Consider the following 23842-nt stretch of genomic DNA (forward strand, 5'->3'; position numbering starts at 1 on the left):
GGAAGCGAGGCCCGGCCCGGGGCTCCACTTAGCCGGCCCGGCCTTCTAGGTTCCAGATGACCGGCGCTGCCTGTGCCCTGGACACTGCTGGCCCCCGGTGTGCCCCAGGTCCCCGAGAGCCCCGGTAGGGCCGCGTTGCAGAGCCTTCCCTCCGCGCCGGGCCCCGTCGAAGCCGCCGGCAGCCAGGATGCCGAGGAACCAGGGCTTCTCCGAGCCCGAGTACTCGGCCGAGTACTCCGCCGAGTACTCTGTGAGCCTGCCCTCCGACCCCGACCGCGGCGTGGGCCGGACCCACGAAATCTCGGTCCGGACCTCCGGCCCCTGCCTCTGCCTGCCGCGGTTCATGCGGCTGACCTTCGTGCCCGAGTCCTTGGAGAACTTGTACCAGACCTACTTCAAGCGGCAGCGCCACGAGACCCTGCTGGTGCTGGTGGTGGTCGCGGCCCTCTTCGACTGCTACGTGGTGCTCATGTGCGCGGTGGTCTTCTCCAGCGACAAGCTGGCTCCGCTCCTCGTGGCCGCGGTGGGCCTGCTGTTGGACATCCTCCTCTTCGTGCTCTGCAAAAAGGGGCTGCTCCCCGACCGGGTCACCCGGAAAGTGGTGCCCTACCTGCTGTGGCTGCTGATCACTGCCCAGGTTTTCTCCTACCTGGGCCTGAACTTCGCGGGCGCCCATGCGGCCAGCGACACGGTGGGCTGGCAGGCCTTCTTTGTCTTCTCCTTCTTCATCACGCTGCCGCTCAGCCTCAGCCCCATCGTCATCATCTCGGTGGTCTCCTGTGTGGTGCACACGCTCGTCTTGGGGGTCACCGTGGCCCAGCAGCAGCAGGACGGGCTGCAGGGCATGCGTTTGCTGAGGGAGGTGAGTCCTGCCCTGGGTCCCACCAGGGGCTTCCCCTGCTGCCAGCTCTGATCCCTGGGGGTACCGGTTTCAGAGGGGGGATGATGGCACTGCTTGTTTGCCTTTGAGCCAGCATGTGTTGCGGGCGTCTCGGGGGCTCTCAGCTACTTGTGCAGGAAGACACAGTCTCTCCCGCAACCCCCTGGCTTTGCACTAGAGCTTTCTGTGGTGGGCGGGAGGGAGTGCAGGATGTCAGGTCATTGGGCCTCAGGGCCACTCTGTCACCTGTGTCCTGCCAGCCCAAGTGGGTGGCAGGAAGGCCCACTACGGCTGGTTCCAGGGCACATTGTCCCAGCCATTCCCTGTCCTTGACCTCCTTCAGGAAGACCTCTTGTGGGGAAAGGAGTTTCCTTAGCTTCTGATCTCCAGCCTGTCATTGGTTAGCTTCAGCAGTTGCCCAACTTGTGTGGACACAGTGCCCCTCTGTCAAGTGGGGACTGTCTGCCTGCCTGCATGAGCAGTCGTTACCAAAATCAGAGGGGATGTGGGTGAAGACACGTTGGAGACACGAAAGTGTGGTGGTCCCAGATCCTGCTCCTGCTGTTGGGAGCTCAGAATGTGTGGAGGACTTAGATGATGGGAGATGTGGCATTGGGACATAACCAGGGACAATTGTGCTGGCCACGGCAGTGGAGGGTCTGCTAGTTCTTTGAGGACGTGTGTTGCTGGAAGGGCTGGAGTCTGGGCCTCCACTTAACAGTGTTGTGCTCCTGCCGGGAGCCAAGAGCCTGGCTAGGTGCTGAGGGGCTGTAGAGACTGGGAGACCGGGATTCTCAGCATCTGCGTTTACCCGGTAACCCATCTGGAGGAGTCTGGGGGGGGCTTAATCAGTAAATTCCACAGTGTTGTGACCTCCCTGCTACCTCCACTATGCGTGAGCCCCGAGAGGGAAAGTGACCTGCCCAGGCTACATAGGTGGGTACAGTAGTCACATGCCTGGAGTGTCTGCTTCTCAATTCCGATGTCCACGCTCTTCCTACTGTCATGATGCTGGCTGCATCTTGGCCAAAGCCACTGTCCTTGTCTTTTGGGCTTGAGGGCTGAGTCTCTAAGAGCCCAGCAGCGCCCTAGGGAGTTGATGCGAGAACCCAGTGAGGCTTGTCCCATTGCCTCCCACTTGGTTAGAGGAAAACACAGTTTTCTGTTTTGACTTCTTCCTGGTTCTTGGGCCAAAATTCTTCTGTTCTTTCATTCTGGCTCATGTACTGTCCTCTCTCAGGAAGCCCTGGGCTGGTGCACATGGACCATGTGGGTCCACCAACAGTTTCTTTTTTTCCCCTCCCAATGCCCTGCTCATGTAAAGTGACAATCTGCCACCACTGGCTTGGCTTCTGGGTTGGTGAATTTTAGCCTGTGCTTCTCCCAGCCAAGGGCCCCGCTGGAAGCTATCGGGGGAAGCAAGATGGGAGTCCTTCTGCTTGGAATCTGTTGAAAGCACAGCTTGGGGCAGATAGGTGGACATGGCAACATTTGGGGTCTGGGATCTAATTCTGAACCATTCCTTTCTACTGAACGGTCACTGCTGACGTTTCCTCTCTGCTGGGGCCCCTGGACCACATGAGTTTCCCGTATGCCTGATTGTCCATGAAGGGAGCAGAACAAAAATTCTCTTTGGAGCCCCTAATGCTAAACCCATGATTGAGGCTGTCCTTTGGGCACCGCTAAGAGACAAAATCCCCAAGATTAGGAAACAGGAAAATCAAGAAGTAAATAGAAGATAACTGTATTAGCATCCCAGGAGAGCATGGTCTTGACGTGGAAGCAGGGCCCTCCCTGGATGTGGCTTTGAGAATGGAGGGGATGGAGGGGATGGAGGAGGTGGCTCCCAGGGTCCATTTGGGAGCCTGGGATAAAATGCAGGAGGCCCCAGTTTCCAGTGGGCAATGTTCCAGAAGTTTGAGTCACTTGTTTGGAACTAGTGTGACTTCTTAAAAGGTGCCTGGGTTCCCAGGCCCACTCGCCCAAGTTTTCCTTAAGGGAGAGTTCCATGCATTTAGTATTTCTGGATGTGGTGGAAACTAAGCCCAGATGGCTGAGTGTTGCTGTGAGCACACCGGCTGCATCTCTCCTCCGGCTGTGGAATGAAGCAACACTCACCTGCCACTGCTCCTCTGGGTGTGTGTTACTTCCTGGGATGGAGGCACCATCGAGGATAGGATGGACCAGGGACGTGAGGATGAGGTAGCCGGATCCCCAGCTAGGGTGACACCAGGAACATACCCCAGCACCTCCTTGCTTTTCTTCCTCTTGCCTACAGCCTCCCCTTTTCTTTCTCTTTGCCCATCACCTCTTGGATCCAGCCAGGGATTCCCTCCTGAGCCTATGAGAGGTGAACTAGGTTAGAAGCAGACACCAGGGGATCCCTGGGTGGCTCAGTGGTTTAGTGCCTGTGTTCATCCCAGGGTGTGATCCTGGAGTCCTCTGATCGAATCCCATATCAGGCTCCCTGCATGGAGCCTGCTTCTCCCTCTGCCTGTATCTCTGCCCCCCCCCACCCCCCACCCCCCCCCCCCCGTCTCTCATGAATAAATAAATAAAATCTTTAAAAAAAAAAAAAAAGGCAGACACCGGATTTTGGAAGTTTGGGGATGTTTCTGTTGCTGCTGCCACTAGCAGTACTAGGAAGCCTTTCCAGTGTCCATGTCTTCCTCCTCTGCCCCCTCCATTCTCTCGAAACCAAACTCAGGTCTAGTGGGGAGTGGCAGTAGATAGGGACAGATGGGGAGGCACAGCCTGACAGGTCAGTGGCAAGCCATCCACTCTGCCCCTGGTTCTTCTCATGGGAGGCAGGCAGGTTGGGGTTCCAACGGGAAGAGGAGGTGGGGTCTAGCTGTCAGATGGGGTGTGGGATTGGGGTGTTGCTGGGCCTTCTTAGTGAATGAATGCATATTACTGAGCAATAGGTATGGGCCTTACACAATCTAGGAATAACAAGAATCAGACGATTGTTCTGGAGTGTAGGGGAGCTGGAGCTGTGGGGAGCAAGCTGCAGTTGGCAGTTTCCCCTCCCCTTCCTTGCCTGGGTCCTGGCACCTGGCACCGCTAGGCCTCTTAGGACACAACTTGCCTTTATACTGCCCCAAACTGCCTTTAGGGTGATGTGATGGAGCGGAAGGGGGTCAAGGTCAGGACTGGGCAGCAGCCGATGGGTGAGGGTGGGTGGGGGGGCAGAAAGCGCAGCTAAGGTGATGGGGAGCATTCCTGAGGCCAGTGGCCTTTCCCAAGACCATTGGTGCACCCACAACCTATTAGCATCTGATGCGGTTGTTAAAATCTGTGACGGCAACATTTGAAAAATACCCTATAGCTTTATTTCATAGAAGAAAGACTATTTGGAAGCAAAATTTTCTCTTGAAATTAATCACTTGTTAAGACCTTACAAATTAGAACACAATAGAGCTTCAGATGAAATCCCACTACACGTACAAATTACATAGACCATTCACCCCATGAAGGAACATTTGCCTCCAAGGTGCTGGAGGCAGCTACAGTAGGAGCATTGTGTGAGGGGCTGATGCTTCCAGACTCCTTCAGGGGCAGGCTGGGGTTTAGGGTTCTATAGACATCATCTCGTTTGAGCCCGGATTGTAACTGGCTCCATTTTACAGATGAGTAAACCGAGGCTCAGGGAGGTTGAAGGTTGGAGGGGTTGGGTAACTGGGGAGGGTCACTGGTGAATGAGAAGGTGGGGGGTGAGGGAGGGGCAGGACCCATTCCAAGGCTTCCCTGAAAGCCTCTCTTTCTCTATAATGTGGACTTTTGGGTCTCTTTCTTGCTTCTCTGGCTGTCCCTAAATATCTTTGCTAAGTGGTGTTGAACAAAGGTGCCAAGAGGTGGAGGGGGGGCCCTAAAATATCGAAGAGGCATGCCTCTCCCATCCCCCTGGAATTGGCCAAAAAGAAGAAGCCCATGATGGAATCTTTCTGGTGGGAATGTGGCAGGAGTATGGGAGAGATGAAATGTGATGAGTTGGAACAGGAGCTGGGTGGAATTGGGCAGGAAGACTGCAGGCTGGGGGGGCTCTGAGCCAACCAGAGGCATTGAGGTAAGAGAGGGGTGTGGGAAATGCCGGGGAGGGGTGCTGCAAAACCAACCCTGGATTGGCTCTCTGCTGCCATCCTGGGACAGAAGCAGTCATCCCACCCCGACCCCTCCCCTCCTTTCACATGCAGTGTGTGCAGGTGGTCATGTTTTAGGAATCAGAATAGTAAGGAAAGGTGTAGAAGGGGTGGGGAGGCCCCATCAAACCCAACTGTGGAAGGACAGTTAATTATCAAACATGTAAATGCCTTTGCAGCAAGTCAACCCCTCAATCCCGTCCCAGGCTACTTTTCTCTGTGGCCTTTTCTGATCCTTCTCTATGTGAAAATGGCTTTTCTAGTATGTCCCGGTCCTGCATGTGCAACTGGCCCTGCCTTTCACCACATTGCCACACTGGTGTTTTGCCTCATGAGTATCCGATCCCTCATGTTTGTTTTATTTTTTTTTTTTTTTTATTTTTTTTTTTTTTATTTATTTATGATAGTCACAGAGAGAGAAAGAGAGGCAGAGACACAGGCAGAGAGAAGCAGGCTCCATGCACCGGGAGCCCGACGTGGGAATCGATCCTGGGTCTCCAGGATCGCGCCCTAGGCCAAAGGCAGGCGCCAAACCGCTGCGCCACCCAGGGATCCCCCTCATGTTTGTTTTAAATCAGCACTTTGTCGTTAGTGGGCTTTTCTGGAGAGGAAACCAGAGCCCAGGGCTGGGCTGCTAGTGGGTAACTGGGTAGTAGCAGAGACATTAAGACACCTGTGTTCACGCTGGGATCTCCCCTTGCCCCCTGCCAGGCCTGCCTTGTGAGCAGGTACATGTTGTGTATATACCCATGCGCGCGTGTAGACACACACACACACACACACACACCCCCCCACACACCCGTGGCCTTGGTCTGCCCAATAGTCCTGATGAATGCTTCTTGAGCTGGACTTGCTAGGACCCCAAGGTTATTCTTGTCCTGCAGTTCCTTTGTGCAGTAAATCCCACTACTGTGCTCCAACCCTGAATAAACATTCAGACCTGCCCCCACCCCACCACCCTGCCTCCCTATCCTCTCTTGATATGCACTGTTGTTGGTGGGTTTCCATGGATCTAGTCCTGACCAATGCTCAGATGTGTATGCTCAGGGGCAACATGCATGTTCAGGGCCAGGCCTGGGCCCACTGAACATGGGTATACCCAGGGTGCCCTCATCTCCTGAGCTCTTGCTGTGTTTCGGTTGAGTAGTTCCCAGCAAGAGGTAGATCTTTTTATTTTACAGAGGGGGAAACTAAAATGTGTGATGATTGACATGACTCGTCTAAGACCCCATAGCTAGCAGGTAGCAAAGCAGGATTTGAACTCAGGTCAGTGGGATCCTAGAGTTCTTCTGCGATCATAAAGGAACTATCTAAACTAGCTTTCCTCAGAACCTGTTGAGCTTAAAGTTCCAGGAGCAATAGGATCCTTGCTTTCTTAACTCAAAATCCTTAGAAGGAGCCACTTGGTGGAGGATGGGTGTTTCTAGGGACAGGCATATCCCCACTGATAAGGAACACAGCTGTCTGGAGGCTGAATGGGGGTTGGAACCCAAAGCCTGCACGCACACTTCTGCAACTGCTGGAGCTTTCCTTACATTCCAGGACTGGGTAACCAATGTGCGCAGCGATGACCCACTCATCAGAAAAATACTAGATTACATTTAGTCAAAGAGGGGATGCAGTATTACATCCTAAAAACATTTTTTGTCAGAATTGGGTAAAAACCTGTTTGGATATTTGGGTTCTCTAGGAAACTCAATGTGGGATGGCCCATTCCTCTGTGGCCTTCCTGCACACATCTGTGTACACAACTATGTGACTTTACCCATTGCTGTAACAATCTGGACACGACTGCTGCCTGATGATTCTCTGGGTTGACTGTGCTAAGCTGGGCAGTTTTTCTGTTTCAGGTGGCACTGGCTGGGGTGGCTCACTTACATTCAGTGGACTGCTGTGCTGGAAAGCTCTAGGAAGCCCTTACATATCTGGAGCCTTGGCACTCCTCCAAGTGACCTCTCCGTGTGGCCAGCTTGGGCTTCCTCACACGCATGGTGTTCTCCGGGAGAAGGTGGAAGCTACCAGAGTTTTTAGAGGCTAGACCGGTCACTATGGTCAAAGCAAGTCGTAAGGCTAAGCCGGAAGCAGGATAAGGGGAGGTGGATTCTACCCTTTGATGTGAGAGTAGTAGGTGTGCACAGGGATGGAAGAAGTGGAGGATAGGCATCTGAGGCTGTCCACAAGCCGGGGAGGGGGTGGGGGGAGAAGGGGGATGCTGAAGACAAGGGATTAAAGAAACCCGTGAGTCTGAGTGGGGTATGAAAATACCACGTGCCCACGGGGTGCTCCAAATGTTAGAAACGTGGTCCAGGTCAAGGCATATATAACTTTAAGGCATTGCTTCTCTGTGAAATCCATCATTTCTAAGATTTTCAGAAAGTTTCAGAAACTGCATTGCCTGTAAAAAGATAGTGGCTCATGATTCATTTGCATGGACTTCGCCTTGCCTTACTTTCCTTAATTCATTCTCTTGTCACATGTGCTCTGTCCAGGGCACTGTGCACATTTCCGGGAAAGCTGTCCCGGCCTCCAGCCACAATCCCAGCGCCAGTCCTGGTCCTCTTTTTCCACGAATCAGCTAGATTGGCAGCCTGGTTCTGATGTTTGTAATCCTTTCGCAGGAGGGTGGGAGTTTGCTCAGGTACGTGCTTCAGAAACATGTCGAATTTGTCTTTCTTAGCAGATTGTCATTTGCCTCAAGGAGAGAGAAAGCCTGAGAATAGAATTCCTCTTCAGTCCTTTGTGGTGCCTTGGTTGTGACTGTCACTCTATAAATGTTGAATACATACATTCCTGCTTTGTTTTTACCTTTGTTTCCTTCCTCATCAACTCATGGAGAATTTGATAAATTTTTGGCTAGATCCAAGATGGGGGAATGTTCTAGTGTTAATCCAAGTGATTTGGAAATTTTTATATATATATTTTTTTTTGATTTGGAATTTTTTAAAGTAAGATTTATATAATCCTTCAGGGATGCTAATCAATACTCCTTTGTCACTTGTTCATATTCTTGTTTAGGGGGAAAGCCTCAACAGAGGAGGATTCCTAAGAGCCAAAAAAAATGAGTCATAGATATCTTGTTTTGGCCTAATTCTAATCTCCTCCTTGGACAAAATGATTTGCATGAGATCATACAGAAGAACGGCTAAGCAGAGTTGGAGCTCCTACCATTCTACTTCCTCTGCTTGTTCTCCAGTTTAAGGAGAAACTTCATTCCTTCCGTCACTTCTCAAACATTTCATCAGGGCTGCAAGCATTGATCCTAGTGAGAGTATACAGGGTAAAACTTGGCTCTTTCCCTCAAGGAGCTCACAGGCTGCAGTATAAATCCTATCAGTGAGGGCCTGCCTAGGAAAACAAGGCTTTTAAAGAGCTGGCTGTTCTGAGTTTTGAAGGATATGTAGGAGTTTGCTAAGTGGAACAGTGGGAATGGGGCTTCCCAGGCAGAGTCGTAAGATGTTCTCAGTTGATTGGGACTGGTGAGCGTTATTATGTGACAGGAGCTGGAGAGACGAGGTGTAGAGAAGCCAGATAGCAGAAGGACTAAAGGATTTGGGCTTTATTCCTACAATAATGAGGTCCATTGAAGGAATTTAAGCAGGGGCAGATAGGATCTGATTTGCATTTAGAATAATCATTCTGGTGGACTTGAGTGAGGTCAAGATTGATTAGGAGACTGCTGAGGTCATCTGGGGCGTGATGCTGTAAGGGCCATCTACCCACATGGAAACAGGCTGAAGAATTTTGTGGTGCCATGGGACATCCAAGTAGAATTCTGATTATTCAGTGGGTAATTATTCAACATAGGCCCTGTGTTCAACAGTGGGAGCTTAGAGACATCTAGAGTTCCAGCTTTGGGAATTGTTAGCATTTAAATGGCACCCATCACCGTGGTGAAGGTGAGTTTTGCCCAAGAAAAGTGTGTAGAATCAGAAGAGGGCTTTAGGACCTAGCACTAGAGGGAGTAGTCAGAGAAGGAGGGTCCCCAGCACAGAACATCCGTGCCCTGCCCTGCTTCCTACCCAGGCCTCGGCTTGTGTATCATTTCATCTGTAAATAGTTAAACTTCTTCCCTACCAATATGGATGCCTCATTCTTTTTCTTGTCTGATTGCTACAGCTAGGATTTCTAGTCTACATTGAATAAAAGTGGCAAGAGTGGAAATCCTTGTGTTCCTGATCTTAGAGGAAAAGGTCTCAGTTATTCACTGTGGAGTGTGATGTTAACGTGCAGTTTTTATATGTGGCCTTTATTACATTGAGGTATGTTCCCTCTGAACCCACTTTGAGAGTTTTTATCCTGAAAGATGGTGAATTTTGTGAAATGCTTTTTCTACATCTATTGAAATGATCATATGATTTTTTTTTTTATCCTTCATCTTGTTGATGTGGTGTATTGTGTTGACTGATTTGCAAATATTGAACCATCCTCGCATCTCTGGAATAAATTTCACTTGATTGTGTGATGAATGATCTTTTTAATATATTGTTGAATGTGGTTTGCTAATATTGAGGATTTTTGCATTTATGTCCATCATGGATATTAGCCTGTAATTCTCTTTTTTTTGTGTGATGTTCAATTGAGCATATAATTTTTCACAGTGTTCTCTTCCAGTCCTTTGTATTCTCTGGTGTCAGTTGTTACTTTTATTTCTGATTTTATTTATATGGGTCCTTTATTTTTTCCCTGATGAGTCTTACAAAGGGTATCAATGTTAATCTTTTCAAAGAACCAGCTTTTAGTTTCATTAATTTTTTTCCTATTTTTTTTAAGTCTCATTTATTTCTGTTCTTCATTATTTCCTTCCTTTTACTCACCTTGAATTTTGTTCTTTTTTTTCTTTTTAACTCCTTTTTTTTTTTTAATTTTTATTTATTTATGATAGTCACACACACAGAGAGAGAGAGAGGCAGAGACCTAGGCAGAGGGAGAAGCAGGCTCCATGTACCGAGAGCCCGATGTGGGATTCGATCCGGGGTCTCCAGGATCGTGCCCTGGGCCAAAGACAGGCGCTAAACCGCTGCGCCACCCAGGGATCCCTCTTTTTAACTCCTTTAGGTAAAGTTGGACTGTTTGAGCTCTCTCTTGGCCATTTTGTGTTTGATGCATCTTCCTTCCTCTGATCAGGTTCTCAGCCTTTTCCTCCAGCAAAATTCCTCTTTGTGGCTTCTAAGAAATTTCCTTTGATTAGTAATGAAGGCTTTTCTTTTCCCTTTCCTCTCTTCAAGAATGCTTTCTTTGTTGTAAACAGAACAGAAAATGACATGTTTAAGACGAAATCCCACCCCACTCTCTACTCCCATTCAAAACCCCAAAGTAAGTGGACTGGAGTTGAACCTTTGCAAGATTTCCATGGTTGTGGTTTGCTGTTCCCATGTCCTTTCAAGACTGGTCCCTGTGAAATGTAACTTGGTGCCAGCTGAGTCAGATCTGGCAGCGTAAGGCCAGGCAGCTGCTTCTCCCATTTCCGTGGTTGGCTCTAGGTGGGCTTCTTGGCTGCCTCCTGGAAGGCTGTTTTTCACTCAGTGGGACTGGGCCCTGGGCAATTGATCTCCATGAGCCAATTTCTTAAGATACTGATAAGCCTAACGTGAGATCACTACTACTTGATGATGGTAGGTGGACCTTGCCACCCTCACAAGGAGGAAAACTATGTACGTCTGTTATTTGGTACAAATTTGCTGCAAATTCCTAAGAAACCAAATCAGTAATTTCCTGAAAGGGAATCTGAACAAGGAGCATTGCATGGTGCTAAGGGTGGGTTATCCTCTTAGGCTGGGGCTGGGAGCTGCTCCTGTCACCCCAAGGCCCATTTCCCAGTGTCCAAAGACTCTGTCAATTGCCAGGAAAGTGGTACAATTTTCTCCTCGGCTCTTTTTCTAAACTCCTACACGTGATTATAGCTTGTCTTTCATGAGCACTCTGGAAAACACTACCGCTCCGAACCCCTTCACAAATTGGGATTGTAGTTTACATTGCCTGCCCTCTGGGAACAAATCTGGGACTCTGCTGCTTTATTTCAGTAAGGACTTGCTGTAGTGTGATCATTTTAGGGAGCATTTCCTCTCCCTTCCAGAGCATCTGGTTCCAGACCCAGCTGACCTCTACAGTTAGCATCTACAGTCTTAGCATCTGTTCCTGGTTGTAGTTTTTGTAGAGAGGGATGCACACCTGCCTCCTATTTATTCTCTCCAGCAGCCCTTCAGTACTTAAATTCAGCCATCTCGCTGCCTCCAGTTGTCTCAGCCAAATCACCTTACCTTTTCAAGAAGTGATGTGGGTTTTTAGATCTTACAGGATCCATGTGATGTGGGTTTTTGGATCTTACAGGATCCGGGGCAGCTTTCTGCTTGCAAATGACATGCGGTACCCAGGGACGCCTGTTCCTGTCTTCCAGACATTGTTACCCCTGCCTAAGAGCCTGCCCGTACTACCTGGCTTTGGGACTTATGTGCTAGAGGCGTCAATTCTTCTACAGCTCTTTAAGATTTGATGGGGAGGATGGTTTCTCTTGGAAAATTAAGGTCTCAAACCTTCATGAAACAATTATAATTATAATCTACATAAGTATTTGTTTTAACGTAGCTGCCTGGACAGCCCTGTGGAGACTGTTGGAATGTTCCCCTACCTGGCAGATTGTGCTGTTTAAGAGAGTAGGGAGAGGCAGAGGAACCCTTCCAAGGGACCATTCAGCTGGGGATTGCTGCTCATGGCTGGAGGGGGTGTTGGCCAGCCTGGGCTGCCCATGGCTGTGACCCTCTGCAGCCTGCACACGCCTATGCTGTCTCCTTCCTCCATTGCTTCTCTGCTCCCATCACCCTGCCGGAACGACCAAGATGAGCATGATTCCCATGTTAACCAGTCTGACCCATCCCCTTCTTTGCCAGCTGTTCTTACAGGGATGCTGCATGTGGTATGACCTAGACTGTAGAATTTCATTTGTGTGTCTGTAGATGGGCATCTGTTGTCCACCTAGCTAGTATTTTATCTTTTCACCCAGCCGAACACCTATGGCTCTGGATATATGTTTACACAAGTTGCTGGGTGCTGGGTGTGACAGAGATGGATATCCTGGGGTCCTGCTTACAAGGGGTACCCAGCTTGGCTTATTTAACATAAAAAAATGGTCTGAAGATGGGCATGGTGTCCCTCCATAAATATTTGTTGAATTTTTTTTAAGATTTTATTTATTTATTCATGAGACACACACACACACACACACACACACACACACACAGAAGCAGAGACACAGGCAGAGGGAGAAGCAGGTGCCACGCAGGGAGCCCAACACAGGACTCGATCCTGGGTCTCCAGGGTCAGGCCCTGGGCTAAAGGTGGCACTAAACCACTGAGCCACCCGGGCTGCCCTATTTGTTGAATGTTGATGCATGAATTATTAGGTTGAATCACATAAAATCACCAATATCCAACCACTTTCAATCTGTTAAAAAAAAAAAAAATTTCATATGGTTCAATCTAATATAGAAGTAACAAATGTGCCCATTATGGAAAGCCCAGAAAATGCTAAATCATATGGGAATATATTACCCATGATATCATCCCTCCAGGATGCCTACTGGTAACATTGGACCCCTTTTTATAGATTGATAGATTCAAAGATTGATTTTCCTCTATGTTGTGTGAAGTGCTTGTTCTAAGAAATGATTCGACCCAGGCAGGAGTTATAAAAAGTAACAATGAAAGCGCTCCCCTTCCCATAGGCAACCATTGCCAAGTGTTGCCTTTGGTGCATGTAAGTACTTCCGGGGAGCTTTCTATGAATTTGTATATTTATGTGAATATATGCGCATTTAGGATTAAAGGATTATTTATGCGTTTATGCAGATCAGTGCTAACACCCACACGCTCCTCTGTTAACTAGTTTCCCTCTCCAGGTGGTGATATACTTGCAGTCTGCAGCCCTTTCCTCCTTCAGGCAGGTGGGTCCACCCAAGGCTCACCTGGTGCCTCTTGGGGGCAGTGGTGGCTGCTCCTTTAGCTGAAGAAGAGCCAGGCTGGAGTGGCAAGCTGCTCCTGCCAGCCTCCATGTGACACAGCAAGAAGGACTCTAGCTGGGTCCCACTGAGCAGGAAGCGTGGGCACAGCCCCGCCCAGCAGGTGGATGGCGGAGGTGGCCGGGTGAGGGGTAGGCAGCAGCATCCTAGCCAGGAGTGAGGTGCTGCAATTAGTCCTGGCATCTGCTGTGGGCTTTATTCACTGGGACACTCAGAGGCACGCTAATTAACACAGATCAACTTGCAGGGCAAAAGAAAAGGAGGGTGACAGTTTGTGCAGAAGGAGGCAGAGCCAGGAGGAGGGAAGCCAGGCTAGGAGCTGGACACCCAGGGCTCTGTTCAGCTCAGGGAACCCGGGGCTTCTGCTGGAGAGTTGGGGCTTTGTAGTACCCACATTTCTGGCAAGTGCCGTCTTTGTGTTGCTGATTTTGCCTGTCTCACCTTTGTTAGAGAACAGGAGTTGAGTTCAAATGCTGGCCTCTGTGAGTGCTGGGGTCATAGGCAAGCCATTTGCTGTCATGGGCTTTGGTTTGCTCTTCCCCTAGTGAGGAGAATAGAGGGGCATGTACCTGATGGAGGAGAGCCAAACACAAGGCCAGATGCTGGGGTTCCAGGTTCGCCATTTTTATTTGTATATTTTTTATTGGAGTTTGATTTGCCACCATTTAGTATAACACCCAGTGCTCATCTCGTCAAGTGCCCCCCCCGCCCATCACCCAGTCACCCCATCCCCCCACCCACCTTCCCTTCCACTACCCCTTGTTCGTTTCCCATAGTTAAGACTCTCTCATGTTTTGTCACCCTTTCTGATTTTTCCCCACTCATTTTCTCTCCTTTCCCCTATAATCCCTTTCACTATTTTTTATATTCCCTGTATGAGTGAAACCATATAATGTTTGTCCTCTGATTGACTTACTTCACTCAGCATAATACCCTCCAGTTCCATCCACCTTGAAGCAAATGGTGAGTATTTGTCATTTCTAATGGCTGAGTAATACTCCATTGTATACATAGACCACATCATCTTTATCTATTCATCTGCCATTTATCAGCTCTGTGATCTTGGTCACAGCCTGGGTCTGCGCCTTATGAAATCTCTGAGTTGCCATGAGTAAAGCTCTTAGAACAATGCTTGCCTCATAGGTTTGCTGTGATGATGATGACGATGATTGCTGGCTGGGTTGTGGCAAGGAACCCATGAGACAATGAGTGAAAGTCCTTTGTAAACCACAAAGCCCTATTCAGATGCAAGTGTTACTGTATTTTTATCTGTAACGCTGTTAAGCTGTTAAACCAGAAAGCATGTATCCCTTTTGAGAGGTGCTAATTTTGCTTGCGTGGAATTTATGAATTGGGATGAGTTGAGGTCTGCATCTAAGAGGATCCTGTTCCTGCTGCCTTCTGCCCCCTACTTGGCGTGTTGCTTCTGCCAGGTGGGGATGGCCTTGGAGATATTACTGTTTCCAGAGAGAGAATGCTGAAGCTCAGAGGGGAAGTCACTTGTTCCTGGCCTGAGGACAGAGGGACTGTGTCCTAGTCCCTATCTGGCTCCCAAACCAGTGTTCTTGCACCCCCTCAAAGCAGGGAGCTGATGAACACCATGGCACCTGTTTATGTAGTGAGGCAGGGCCCTGCAACAGATACAGGCAGCAGGAGATGGAGAGTCTGTTCACAAGTAATTTTGAATCTGAGGGGGAAGACCTAGACAGCTATTTGAGATGGCCTTGGCTGCAATCTTTAGTCAGTGGGGAGAACTGCTGTCCCAGGAGGGAGTGCAGAAGAAATATTTGAAGTAATAATGGTGGGGAAATGTCCAAAACCTATAAACCCATGGTTTAAGAAGCATGACATAATTCAGGCTCTGCTTCAGGTTCTTACATGGAGATGGGAGAGCTTCGGGGGGCTGTGGGCAGAGGGGGTAGGTGGGTATCGGGATATGGAGTGACAAGGGTGAGTGATGGATTAGTAGGGTGTTATGAGGAATTTATTCAAGTGGAAGGTTATTGAGTCCGTGGTTGTGCGGGGAAAAGGACGTGAACCGAGAGATGGATGGAAAGAAGGCAGGTGACCTCGTGTAAGCACATTTGAAGGGGATCATCTGGCATTCTGTGCCTTGAAAGAGTTGCCAGTGTGAAACTAGGGTGGTCTCAGGCTTCAGATTTTTGCTGGTGAACTGCTCTTGGTTGCATGGTTGATCTTGCTTCCCCCCCCCCCCCCAATCTTGGGAATGGTTTGCTGCCCTGGAGACAGGGCTCCCCAGAGATCTGGAGCCAGGAGCTGTGTGGTTTCCTGGGCCGTGATTGCCTGCCCTTGATCCCCTGGCTGTGTAAGAAGGAAGTCAGAGGCTGGTGTGGTTTTTTCCCCCAACTCCTGAGAGGCCGTATTGAGAGAGGCTGATTTGAGAGTAAATACCCTGAGAGGTATTTCCTCTGGCTCAGAATAATTGACTTAATCTGCAACGTGGCTCATTTTTCCCTTTGGAAAAAGGAGAGATACAGCCTGACTCACTCCTTCATACGATACTGTTGCTCAACTTCTCCCCCAGGAAAGTCTCTCATAGGCATGTTTTGATATAATCATTGCTTTGCCTCCCATGACAGAGACAGCAGAGTACAGTGTCTTTCCTTCTTCTGGATGTGAGGCTGGGGCTCATCCCAAATTGACTGAAAGGATGTCCTCAAGTCCTCAAGGGGGTACTATGACACACAAGACTTGTGAAAGTACAAAGAAAATGCCTCTTTCTGCCTGGACTAGGAGTGGGCTCATGGAGCAGGCATTACTGAGCTGGCCCATGGGGGGAAAATTGTACTGTGAGCCCTATATTGTTATGAGGCAGAAGCAAGTTTTGAGCAGTGGTCTAAAGGATAAACACTATATATATATATATATATATATATATATATATATTATATACACACACATATGTTGTATATATAATACATGTGGGTATACACACATATATTATAATGTTATATATAACATATGTATATATATATTTAACAGATTTTTTGGAGAATTGGGTAAGATAATAAGAAAACTGGCAGGTAATTTTGAATCTGAGGGGGAAGACCTAGACAGCTATTTGAGATGGCCTTGGCTGCAATCTTTAGTCCGTGGGGAGCACTGCAGTCCCAGGAGGGAGTACAGAAGAAATATTTAAAGTAATAATGGTGGGGAAATGTCCAAAACCTATAAATCCATGGTTTAAGAAGCATGGCATAATTCAGGTAAATACAAAACTAAAAGAGAATCACATAACACTGTAGCATAATCAAATTACTTGATACTAGTAATAAGGAGAAACTAATAACTAGAAAGAAAATGAAAAAATGTGTTACATGGAAAGAAGAATGATAGCAAATGTCCAGTCAGAAATTATTCTAAGGCAGAAGACAATAGAGCTGAAAGATAAAAATGATCAATCTAGAATTTTATATCCAACAAACATATCCTTCAGAAAATGAAGGTGAAATACTTTTTTGATGGGGGTACCTGGCTGGCTCAGTTGGAAGAGCATGTGATTTCTCGATCTCAGTGTCATGAATTCAAGTCCCACACTGGGGGTAGAAATTTTTTAAGTATTTTTTTAGAAGATTTTATTTATTTATTCATGAAAGACACACACACACACACACACACACACACACACACACACACAGGCAGAGGGAGAAGCAGGCTCCATGCAGGGAGCCTGACGTGATCATGCCCTGGGCCGAAGGCAGGCGCCAAACTGCTGAGCCACCCAGGGATCCCCTAAAGTATTTTTTAAAAATATTTTTAAAGGGGCACTGTGGTGGCTCAGTGGTTGAGTGTTTGCCTTTGGCTCAGGTCGTGATCTGGGGGTCCTGGGATCAAGTCCCACTTTTTTCCCTCTGCCTGTGTTTCTGCTTCTCTGTCTCTCATGAATAAATTTTTAAAGATTTATTTTAGAGACAGCACAGACACGAGAGCATGCGTGAGTAGGAGGAAGGGCAGAGGGAGAGAATCTTCAAGCAGACTCCCTGCGGAGTATGGAGCCTGCTGTGGGGCTTGATCTAAGGACCCATGAAATCAAGAGTCAGACACTCAACTGAGTGAGCCACTGAGGCACCCCAATAAACTTTCTTTTACAGACAAATTATGAAATGTTCCTTTGTCCCTGGTAATATTAAATATTCCAAAGTCTAAATTGGTCCAGATGGTTGTTCAGTTTCTTCAAATGTTCTATATATTGACTAATTTGTCTATTTTACCAGTAACAGAGGAATGATGCAATCTTCAAATATCATGGGTTTGTCTTTTTTTCCTTTTAGTTCTGTCAACTTTTGCTTCATGTATTTTGAAGCTCTGTTATTAGGTGCATATGCATTTAGGATTATGATGAATATTTGGTGAATCACCTCCTATATCATGAAAATCACAATATATTTGGAAATTAAACAGATACCTAAATAACCCATGGGTCAAGACAGAAATCACAAGAGACATTAGAAAATATGTTGAATTAAATGAAAATATACTGGGATGCCTATGTGGCTTAGTGGTTGAGTGTCTGCCTTTGACTTAGGGCGTGATCCTGGAGTTCCAGGATTGAGTCCCACATCGGGCTTCCTGCATGGAAGCCTACTTCTCCCTCTGCCTATGTCTCTGCCTCTCTCTCTCTCTGTCTCTTGTGAATAAATAAATAAATAATCTTTAAAAAAGTAAATAAATGAAAATATGCCAAAACATGTGCAATGTAGGCAAAGTAGTACTAAGAGGGACATTTATAGTATTAAATGTTTATATTAATAAAGGTCTAAAATCAATTATGCTTCCACCAGAGTAAAAAGTAGAAAGTAATAATAAAGATAATTAAAGAAAAATCAGTGAATCCAAAGCTGGTTCTTTGAAATAGTTCAAATTGATAAATCTCTAGCTAGATCATCAGGGAAATCAGAGCAGATGCAAATTACAAATACCGGAAATGGAAATAGTCATAGGTCCTACAGACATTAACAGGAAAATATATGTTATCTATTATCTAACTACTATATGCCAACAAATTTGACAACTTAGACAAATCGAACAAATGACTTGAGAGAGATAAACTACCAAAGTTGAGTAGTCCTATATCCATTACAGAACTTGAGCTTGAACTTAAAAACCTTCTCCGAAGAGAACTCCAGTTTCACCTGCCTTCAATGCTGAATTCCACCAAACAATTAAGAGTGAAATAATATCAATTTTACACAAACTATGCCAGAAAATAGAACGGGAACATTTGCTTGCTCATTTTATGATATGAGGTCAGCATTCCCAGATATCAAAACCACAAAAAAGACATAGGAAAAAAAGAATAGGTAAATAGCTCTCATTGTGTGTGTGAATATCTTTAATAGAACATTAGCAAACAAAACCCAGCAGTGTGTAAAAAGGGTAACACATAATGACCAGTTAGGGATTTTTGAAGGAATATAATGTTGTTTTGACATGTTAAAATTAATTGATATAATTTAACATATTAGACTTTTTAAAAAAGGAAAATTCATGATGATTTCTATAAATACAGAAAAAGTACTTGATAAAATTCAACACCCATTTGTGGTAAAACGTCTTGGCAAACTAGGAATAAAAGAAAATTTCTTTGACCTGAGAAAAGGCATCTATGAAAAACCTACATCATATTTAATAGTGAAAATCTAAATCCTCCCCTCCTAAGCAGTTTGGCTTCATGGGCAATGTGGCTTGTGCAGTCTTGAAATTCTGATGTTATCTTTGACCTTGTGTTTTATAACTGAAGTCTACTGGAACAGTGGAACATGCCTGTGTGCAGAGGAAGTATACACAATATGTGTGTTTTCCATTCCTTGCCTGGCCCATTTTCATGGAGTGTTTGCAGTGCTCCAACGGCATGAATCTGGGAGTGTCTGGGAGTTCAGCAAGATGCAAAACAAGTAAAAAGTAAATGTGTTATATCTACAGCTAAGTGGAGATCCTGACAACCCTGAGAGGCCATGCTTTCTATTCAAATTAGAACTTCTAATGCAGAAAGAAGGCTGTGGCATTCTTTATTTTTTTTTTTTTATTTTTGTTTTTTGGCTGTGGCATTCTAATAAACATGAGCATACAAGGAACCAACACCATCTCTTTATTACCCATGTTGCTTTCCTGTGTTAGCCAACCATTTAACACAGAAATTAATGGCATAGAAGGAAAAGGAAAGGTAGAAACCATAGTTCTTTTTCTTTTCAGGCCTTCATTAGTAAGCTAAGGTAAACCTTAGAATGTGTGTATATCAAGAAGTGAAATAAAAAGCTTAGTTTTGTACAATGTTTCCACTATTTTGGTAAGAATGACATACATATATGCACATATAGACCTAAGATACTCATTGTTTCATTTTAGTGTTCTGCATATGTGTTAAATGCTCTTATATTTGCATTTAAAACTGGCATTGTACATTGTAAAGATAGATGGTAAAAATCCATGCTAATTACTTTGTTTTTAAAGATTTTATTTATTCATGAGAGAGGAGGAGAGAGGCAGAAACACAGGCAGAGGAAGAAGCAGGCTCCCTGCAGGGAGCCCAATGCAGGACTCAATCCCAGGACCCTGGGATCACACCCTGAGCCAAAGGCAGATGCTCAATCGCTGAGCCACCCAGGTGCCCCCATGCTAATAATTTTAAAATTTAACTTAGACCAGGGTTGAATGAAAAATAAAAATCACCATGACAAATCAAACACCGCAGAGGACAGGGCAAAACCTTATATTTTAGTACCTTCATTGGCTCTTTTTTCCTGCTTTTTGAATAAGGGAACCTTCTTTTTCTCTTTGCAGTAGGCCTCTAAGTTATGGAGCTGTCTCTGTCCCTCAGGTCAAGAACAGGACAGGAAAGAAAGTTTGTTCTAATCGCTTCTTTCATGAGGTCCTAACCAGTGCAATAAAGCAAGAAAAAACAGTCCTACAAATAAGAAATGAAACTGTAGGTTTTCATGTGATATGATTATCTATGTAGAAAATCCTAAGGAATCCTCAAAAATCCTAGAAGCGAACTTAACAAATTTGGAAGTTACATGATTAATATTAAAAGATCTATGGTAGTTGTCTCAGTCAGTTAAGCATCCAATTCTTGATTTCAGCTCAGGTTGTGATCTTAGGATTGTTGAGTTGAGACCCAATGTTGGGCTCTATGCTGGGTTATTGAGCCTTTTTCAGAGAAGATTCTCTTGGGCAGCCTGGGTGGCTCAGCGGTTTAGTGCTGCCTTCAGTCCAGGGCCGGATCCTGGAGATACGGGATCAAGTTCCATGTCGGGCTTCCTGCATGGAGCCTGCTTCTCCCTCTGCCTGTGTCTCTGCCCGCCCACCCCCCCCCCCCAGCCCCCTCTCTGTGTCTCTCATGAATAAATAAAATCTAAAAAAAAACAAAAAACAAACTCTCTCTCCCTCTGCTCTGCCCCCCGCCTCCCCCAATCCTGCTCTCATGCTCTCTTTAAAAACAAAAACCTGCTTTTCTGTACTGGCAACAAACAATTGGAAACTGAAAAAAAAATCCATTTAAAGTAGCATCCAAAACCATGAAATACTTAAGTCTTCACACATCTTGTTAAATTTAGCTTTTTATAGTGAAAAATATAAAACCTTCCTGAAAGAAATTAAACCTAAATTAATGGAAAGAACACAGATAATAAGATGTCAATTCTCTCTAAATTGTTACAGGTTCAATTCAGTCCAAATAAAAATCCCATCAGTTTTTTTTTTTTTTGTAGAAATTGATGATTAAAAATTTATATAGGGATGCTTCGGTGGCTCGGTGGTTGAGTGTCTGCCTTTGGCTCAGGACGTGATCCTGGAGTCCTGGGATCGAGTCTCGCATTGGGTTCCCTGCATGGAGCCTGCTTCTCCCTCTGCCTGTGTCTCTGTCTCTGTGTCTCTCATGAGTAAATAAATAAAATCTTTTAAAAAAATATTTGGATACATAAATTAGAGAAAGAATTTAAGAAAGAGGACTTATATTACTACCTGATTATGTGATATAAAGTTACAGCAATCAAGACCAGTATAGTACTAACCTAAGCATAGAATCCAAATAAAGTTCAGAAATGTGCACATCTTTGATCAGTTAATATTCAATGAAAATGCCAAGTTAGTTCAATGGAAAAAAATGATAATCTTTCAATAGATGATACTGGAATCATTAGATATCTATATGGGCAAAAATCATAATCTGTACCTTACCCCACATATAAAAATTAAGTTGAAATAGATCATAGTTAGACTTCTACTGTAGAACTTTCAGGGAAAAAAAAAAATCCTTGTGACCTTGGGTTGGGCAAAGATTTCTTGAATGGAGATAAATATATTTTTTTTAATATATATATATTTTTTAAGACTTTATTTATTTATTCATAGAGATGCAGAGAGAGAGAGAGAGGCAGAGGGAGAAGCAGGCTCCATGCAGAGAGCCCAACGTGGGACTCGATCCCGCGACTCCAGGATCATGCCCTGGGCTGCAGGCGGCACTAAAACGCTGAGCCACCAGGGCTGCCTGGAGATAAGTATTAAAGCTTCTAACCTTATTTTCCATGGGAGGAAGTTGAAGAGGGAGGTTTTATGGGACCTGCTAACAAATGATAGAATAGGAACTTCTCTGGCTCCAAAGCCATTGCTCAGGGAGGCCTGGGTGGCCCAGTTGGTTAAGCGCCTGCCTTCCACTCAGGTCATGATATCCTGGTCCTGGGATCAAGTCCCATGTCAGCCTCCCTGCTCAGTGGGGAGTCTGCTTCTCTTGAGCAGTTCAGGCAGATGGTTCCAGCAGCGTCTGGCCCTGCCATGAAGAGCCCTCCTGGTCAGAGTGGGTAAAGGGACAGGAGAGGGACTGAGCCCTCCAGCTGAGCAGTAGGGTCCCAGGGTCTGGCTGGCAGGCTGACTTGGGGAGAGCCAATGGGCCCTGGGAGAGGGTCACAATAGTGGGGAGACGCTGAAAGCTGTGTGTGGGGACAGCTTGAGTAAGCATCAAGGTGAACCTTCTAGGGCAAGCCTAAGGGCCATGAAGTTGCATTTATTTTTTCTTAGGTAGGCTCTGTACCCAGCGTGGAGCCCAACTCAGAGCTTGGACTCTCAATCCTGAGATCAGGACCTGAGCTGAGATCTAGAGTTTGACACCTAACCATTGGAGCCCCCCGGGCGCCCCATGAAGTTGTGTGTAGATACTAACATGCAGCAGGAAGATGATCCTTTAGTGGTTCCCAAGTGGAACAGGCTGCGCTGGGATCCCCTGGGTGGGGAGGAGGGCTTTGCTCGGAATGCAGATTCTGGGTCCTTGCCTGCAGGTGGAGCCTGGGAGCAGAAGCGCACACGGGCTTGGGAACCACTGATGCCCCTACCCGGCCCGGGGATGGAAAGCCGTTAAAGGGGGCTCAGGGGGCAGCCCCGGTGGCTCAGCAGTTTAGCGCCGCCTGCAGCCTGGGGTGTGATCCTGGAGACCCGGGATCGAGTCCCACATGGGGCTCCCTGCGTGGAGCCTGCTTCTCCCTCTGCCTGTGTCTCTGCCTCTCTCTCTCTGTGTCTATGAATAAATGGATAAAATCTTTAAAAAAAAAAAATGAAGGGAGCTCAGGAAGCTGGAGAACTGGGAACAAAGTTCATTGCAGTGTCAGGAATTTACAATGTGCCTCGTCGTAATAGCTGACGTTCATCAAGCCTTTCTGCACGGTCATCGGGGACCCACCACGGAGGATGCCACAGGAGCATGGTGCCCAGGGGTGAGCTGGGAGCGGCGGGGCAGCCACGGGGGCAGGGCTGGCAGCGCTGACTGACGACAGGCTTACATCCCGCACTCGGGCCGAGAGAGTCCAGCTCTGGACTCTCAGTGTGTCAAGAGCAGAAGGCTGGTAAGTGGGAAAACGAGGCAAAACCAATGGAAATAATTGATTTTATTTTTTAAGATTTTATTTATTCATGAGAGACACCGAGAGAGAGGCAGAGGGAGAAGCAGGCTCCATGCAGGGAGCCTGACGTGGGACTCGATCCCGGGTCTCCAGGGTCAGGCCCTGAGTTGAAGGCGGTGCTAAACTGCTGATCCACCCGGGCTACCCACAATGGAAATAATTTAAATGTCAGGAACTTCTCGGGAAGCCAGGGGCTGGTTTTAGAACTCTTTTGAAAGCCCAGAAAGCATGTGTGCCCAGGATGGGAAGATCCCAGCCGGCGCTGTGGCAGTGGCCCATCTCTGAGGGAGCAGATGGATGATGGCTCTGGCAGGTGGGAATAGCATTTGAAGGCAAGAGGAGGGAAATGAGGTGGTTGCAGAGGAGATCAGCCCAACAAGTGAGTCGTGTGGCATCATTTGTGAGGGATGGTCAGGTCGATGGCTATAGGCCCTTCGTGCCAGCAGCAGTTGTCCAACAGAACCCCAGTGACCAGTGGCTGGACCATGTGCATCAGCTGACACAGAATTGCTCAGAACTGATTGTAGTCCCCTTGTCAGCTGGACTCGCCCTTGTCCTGGAGGGAAGGCTCATCTGAGATGACAGTTGTGTGGGGGACAACTCGAACCAGTTCCAGTTTATAATGGCAATGCATCCCCTGTAAATGTTGGCACTGAACGATGCGGGACAGATGACTGTCTCACACTGATCTCTGGGCGGGCAGGGCATCTTCCATTCCTGGTGGCCGTGACCCTCTGGTTCCCGATTCCTGCATTTCACAACACAAGAGCCAGAGAGCAGAAGGTGAGGCCATTGGATTCTGTGCCCACACCTTGTTTGAGGACTGTAGGAAGATTTCTCTTCCCAGCTGATCCTTTGAAAGATCCGGTGGGAGGCAAGGCATGTCCCATAGAAACAGAG

At 46.9% G+C, this 23842-nt stretch overlaps 1 protein-coding gene across 1 annotated transcript in view; it reads left to right on the forward strand.

Annotated features, from left to right (window-relative positions):
- Nucleotides 1-23842, forward strand: part of ADCY3 (adenylate cyclase 3) — a 78934-nt gene that overhangs the window by 529 nt on the left and 54563 nt on the right. The window contains exon 2 of the mRNA XM_072770857.1: nucleotides 50-862. Coding sequence (XP_072626958.1) covers nucleotides 188-862 — 675 coding nt within the window. The 5' untranslated portion in view covers nucleotides 50-187. The remainder of the gene's footprint in view (nucleotides 1-49; nucleotides 863-23842) is intronic.

This window comes from Canis lupus, chromosome 12 (assembly GCF_048164855.1).
Source record: "Canis lupus baileyi chromosome 12, mCanLup2.hap1, whole genome shotgun sequence".
Taxonomy (NCBI): Eukaryota; Metazoa; Chordata; class Mammalia; order Carnivora; family Canidae; genus Canis; species Canis lupus.